Source organism: Stegastes partitus, unplaced genomic scaffold (assembly GCF_000690725.1).
Source record: "Stegastes partitus isolate 25-593 unplaced genomic scaffold, Stegastes_partitus-1.0.2 Scaffold1385, whole genome shotgun sequence".
Classification (NCBI taxonomy): domain Eukaryota; kingdom Metazoa; phylum Chordata; class Actinopteri; family Pomacentridae; genus Stegastes; species Stegastes partitus.
Genome location: NW_007579116.1, coordinates 178,847 through 184,174, shown reverse-complemented (window position 1 = coordinate 184,174; position 5,328 = coordinate 178,847). Strand labels below are relative to the sequence as shown.

At 41.6% G+C, this 5,328-nt stretch overlaps 1 protein-coding gene across 2 annotated transcripts in view; it reads right to left on the bottom strand.

The window, feature by feature from the left end:
• Positions 1 to 377: 377 nt before the first annotated feature.
• Positions 378 to 5,328, bottom strand: part of tpst1 (tyrosylprotein sulfotransferase 1) — a 52,732-nt gene continuing 47,781 nt past the window's right edge. The window contains exons 4-6 of one of the 2 annotated variants that reach the window (XM_008299173.1): positions 4,950 to 5,000; positions 4,318 to 4,386; positions 378 to 907 (exon numbers count right to left, since the gene is read on the bottom strand). In XM_008299173.1, the coding sequence (XP_008297395.1) occupies positions 4,351 to 4,386; positions 4,950 to 5,000 (87 nt within the window). In that variant the 3' untranslated portion in view covers positions 378 to 907; positions 4,318 to 4,350. The remainder of the gene's footprint in view (positions 908 to 4,317; positions 4,387 to 4,949; positions 5,001 to 5,328) is intronic. The other variant, XM_008299174.1, reaches the window with a different exon arrangement.

Below are 5,328 nucleotides of genomic sequence, written 5' to 3'. Positions count from 1 at the left end.
GCTCCTCAGGCAAGCTAATTGGGTGGACAAAATAATAGGAGCAGCTTTCAGTTTAATGCAGTCCAGCATATGACCACCATCCACAAGACCTCTGTAATTAATATTTAAGAAGGTTCTACACTTTCAGGTTTGTTGACACTGATTGAAGGCTGACGCAGATGGAGTTTACAGCACGACTGTTGTATTGGACCGGACAGGAGTTTCTAACAAAGCGAGTCTTTTCAGTCATGATGTAAACTATTGGTTCTGTACTGTTATTATAAGCCGGGCAGGTGTTATTCAGATTACTGGTTATTTTTTCAACAAAATTGTGTGCTTAGTGCTGCAACTTTAAAGTAATCTAATATCTGAGAGAAGAGAAACAGACTGACAACAAGTTTAGAAAAAAGCATTGTTTATCACGGTTGATACGTCAAACTGATCAGTACCCATGACATTGCACAATACAAAGGCATGAAAAAAAAATTAAACATTAAAATAGGTATTGCATCTTCCAAAAGCTAATTTTTCCATTCATAAATACTTGTTGCGATTTCAGTTCACTGCAGTTTCTTACAACAGAATCAGAGTTGTTGTTGTTTTGTTTTTTTTCTCTAAATAGGCTGAAATGACTTCTACAAATCGATGAGCGTGATGTGACACTGAAATGACAATCAGCAGACATTCGGTGGTGCTGAGAACCAGGATTTTTCTTTCTGTACAGTACGACATCGAAGGCCGAGAGCTCTCCTGAAGACGAGGAGTGGTGGCGGCCCGCAGGAGGGGGGCGAGGGGTGAGGAGGAGGAGGAGGAGGAAGGTGTCCTGCTGTGGACATGTGACCCTTAAGACGTGCTGAGGCCCAACATGGATGGTGCGACGGGTGAGACGATGTCCGTGAACAGGAGCTCCGCTGCACAGAGTCCTGTACTGGAACATGAGCACACCATGTGTTACTGACCTGCAGCAGAAACCTTCCAGTTCACTCTAAACACAGGTTAAATAGTCTGGTGTGAATCTCAAACCTCCACGATTACATGACCTCAATTACATTTGATCTATGTAGCGCCACTTCACAACAACGTGTCATCTGATCGCACTTCACACAGCAACGTGACAAACTGAGAGATATCACAATAAAAATCCTGTGTAGTCATTATTATTTGGAGCCTGAACACTGACTCAGTTTTAGCCTATAATCTGTATCAGTTTCTATCTGCTGATAATTCAACATTACAGTAAGGAAATGTCTTTTAGGTAATATAGAAACAGTGTTATTTTACACAGTGTCCACCAGGGGGCACTGATTGACTTTAACTAGACTATTACATTTCAGGACCGTAAAAGTCCCACTGACGGTCCAGAGACATTATTCTGTACCCTGCTGACAGCTAATAAAGACCTCTGTCAATAGACATGTGATAAGAAGCTGCCACAGGTCGACTCTGAACCAGCGTTTTAAGTTTCAGCATCTTCTCCACTTCATTATCTGCCACACTGCAGCATCACTCTCTGACCTGCTCCACTTTCAAAGGAACATTTAAAGGTCCCAAGTGGGGAAAATCTATTACTGTGTTTTGTATGTCTTAAAAACTTGAAGGTTGCCGGTAGCTCAACTGGTTGAGCGGGCGACCCATAAACAGCAGCTACAGTCCCTGATGCAGTGGCCATGGGTCTTAATCCGTATTATCAGTATCAGTATTTTAACACGGCCCAATTTCCTATAAAGTTGTTCCCAGATACAGAGTTTTCTGTTGTTAGCAGAGGGAACGACTGTTGAACTATTTGATAGAGTTTTTCGTCTGTTGCCAAGTGCTCGACTAAAGGGACTCCAAAAAAAACATTTTGGTGTTCTTGGGTTTCACTGTATACATTTTGTAATATCTTCACCTTACTATGTGAAGTGCCTTGAGATAACACGTGTTTAAAATTGGTTCTACATAAATAAAAATGAAATGAAACCGTGGCTGGAATGTGTTCCATTAACACTAGCAGTTTAGCAGCAGTCACCTCAGAGCTGTGGCTCTCTACCACTAAAATACTGATTTTATAACTGGGAACACACCAAACAAAAGTTAAAAACAACAGCCGTGCTGTGAATTCATATATAAAGATCACTCAGTGAGAACGTCCTGGTCTCAAACAGAGGGAGACCAAAGGCAACTTTGGATTGTTGGCTTCTCTGATTAAATTTGTAATGTCTATACCTTACCATGTTAAGCACTGTGAGATGGCACATGTAGTAAACTGCGCTATACAAATAAAATTTACTTGACTTGACTTGAAATATTAAATCACAACAGGTTGAAAAAAACAATTGGAATTGTATTTTAAATGTACCTTTTCAATACGGCATCAGTACTAATAACCCAGTAGTGTGACATTGGAATCAAATGGACCATTTATTTAGTCGTTTCAAGCAATATTGTATAATGATGTATGAAATGACAGAATCTCTAGGAGAGAATTATCAGTTGCGGTTGCAGCTCCTCTCAGCTTCACACTAAGTCACTTCTCTGTTTGTGTTTAAATGTCATGTTTCAGGTCACAGTGTTCAGATGAAGGCTGCTGCTGCTGCTGCTGCTGCTGCTGCTGCTGCTGCTGCTGCTCTGGAACTTGTGGATGTGGAAACAAACAGCTCAGCATATCACCCCGATAACAGATGATGATGTGTCAATGCTGTGTTCCAAAACGGGTTTTAAAAACACTGTTATTGAAGGCTAAGGTCCCCCTCTGATAAAATAATATATGTCTGAGTTGTTGTTGCTTCTGTTTTGATGTTCTGTTTTGAGGAGACTGTTTTTCAAATTCTTAAAGTGGAAAGTTTCTCTGAGTTCTTCTAAAATCTAAGTTTTAGGTGAAAGGTGCATCAGTGAGTCCTCTCCCTGTACAAAAGCAACCGTCTGAGCTGCTTTGTGGAACGTGGAAGCCTGCATGGCACAAACACTGACGGTGAACTTTCAGTGACAGAGCAGACGTCTTGTATCCACGAGTGAAACTTCTGACCTGAAATGTATTTGCATAATCGTGGATTGTGGACTTGTCAGTGAGGGAGGAGGTGTAACTTCCAAGTAATTCTTCTTTATGGAAATATCCATATCAAAGGTTAATATTGTGTTCATGTATGTTGAAGTATGTTAAAGGGGATTTTGCTCATAGAACATAAGCTTTAATTAGGAGGTGACCAGTGTGGGGTTTTTCTTTTCAGGACCAATAAAGACTATTAGTAATCATAGAGATCGATAAATCTTGCTGTCAACATTTAGAATGACACAAAACACCAATACTCGCTAAAGTGCTTTTCTTTATTAATGCTTTACCGATGTGGCTACATAACCTATCCTGTGGCCAATCAGATGCTGTGGTGACTTCAGATAGAGAGAGGCGGCTGCATCAGAGCCAAAGCAGCATTTTCTAATTAATTTACTGGAACCGTTGAAACAAAACGATACCAATAATCGGAAAAACAGTCGGGTCAGTTTTCAAAAGCAGGATTTGCTTGTAATGCAGTACTGCTGTTATTCAGTTAATGTTATTATTATTCAGTAATTGTGTCCTTGCTTCAGTTTTGGAATTTCAAAATAAAAGCCTTTAAACACTTTGACACTAAATAATCTGTGATAAAAACAAGACTGAACTACATTTTCCATGTGCAAAACATGTTATTAAAAATATAGTTGAAGACAAAAGATGAAACACAACATCATGTGGTGACAATGTGTTAAAATAGATTTATAAGGCGTTGCAGTGGGTCGTTCAGGGTAGAAGTATCACCAGAATGCAGAGCAATGTTTCCTGATCCTTTTATATTGTGTTACTGATGCATGAATGTGTACTTTGCATTACTGTTGTAATGCAGGTGGAGCTCATTTTTAACTATGAAGTAAACTGATGGCCAAATTTAAAACCATATATCACATTTCATAAGCTCATTGTGCCTATAGGGCTGCAAGGTGGTACGGTGGTTAGCATCGTTGCCTCGCAGCAAGAAGGTCGCCAGTTCGCGTCCCAGTGGGGACACCCGGGATCTTTCTGCGTGGAGTTTGCATGTTCTCCCCGTGCAGCGTGGCTTCCTCCCACAAGGTTCACAAACATGTTGAGGTTAATTGGTGATTCTAAATTGTCCGTAGAATGTGAGCGTGCTTAGTTGTCTGTCTCTAAGTGTGGCCCTGTGATAGACTGGTGACCTGTCCACCCTAAGTCCAGCTTCCTGCGACCCTAGTGAGGATGAAGTGGTGTATAGATAATGGATGGATGGATCGTGCTTATAAAATGTATGTAACAGCCTAGTTTGAAAAGCAACCAGTGAGTGTGGTTGTCAGGTGGATGAGCAGCGGTACCTGTGTGTCGTGGTGCTGACGCTCCCTCTACTCCTAACTGGGGTTGGGTCTCTCTGCAGACTTCTGGATCTGTGTGAAGGAACAGACAGCGGGTCAGCTTTCAGTGTCAGCTCCGTGATAAAGTGCCTGCTGAGGAAATGCAGAAGTGTGCAACTACAGCCACCAAGCAAATGCTGACAGACGGCTGAGTCACAATATTCAATGAAAAAAAAAAAAAAAAAAAGCAACTTAAAGCATCTATAGGACACGTAGAAAAGTGACGTAGCTTTATCTAACTACCAGGAGAGGGCAGAAGTGATCTGTTACCAGCATCAGGCCTTGAAAACCAAGAGACAACACAAAGAGACTGACGAACAAAATAACCGCTGAAGACCAAACAAAAAAACAAAAAAACATGGAGGCAGTCGTGAAGCTGAAACCAGAAATCAACAACAGGCTGCGTTAGATGGCCAGAAACTCAAGTGAAAAACAAGAGGAGATGAGTAACTGTGAGCAGATGGAATTCTGTAACGTGATCTTCCACTGAGCAACACATGGTTTAACTCAAATCAGACACTAGAAAAAGGCTGAATTTGGAAAAGAAAAAAAATATAAAAGGAAAAGCTCAACAACAGGCAGAAGTGCTACTGTACCTGTGATTGTTCTTTTAGGAAATCTGGGAGCTGAAATTCACCTTTAAAGACCTGGAAAAACAAAGGGGCCAGGTTTAGAGCTTCAGAGAATCTGCAGGAGTTCAGCATCTGGGTTACCATGGTGACATATAATGAAACTTCACTGGCAATGACGTGAGAAATTACACGTAAAACAGCATGATTGCTCACGCCTAACATCCAAGCCCAACGAGCAGCCAAAGAGATGCCGATGGCGAGATGGAGGGTGTGGGGGGGAGGCCGGAGGGGTAACTGAGAGCAGGCCAGCAGGGGGCCGACTGAGTGGTTAAAAAAATAAGGTCAAATAAGAGGCAGGGAGGGAGGAGGGGAGAGGGTCGATGTCCTATAGGACGGACCTCTA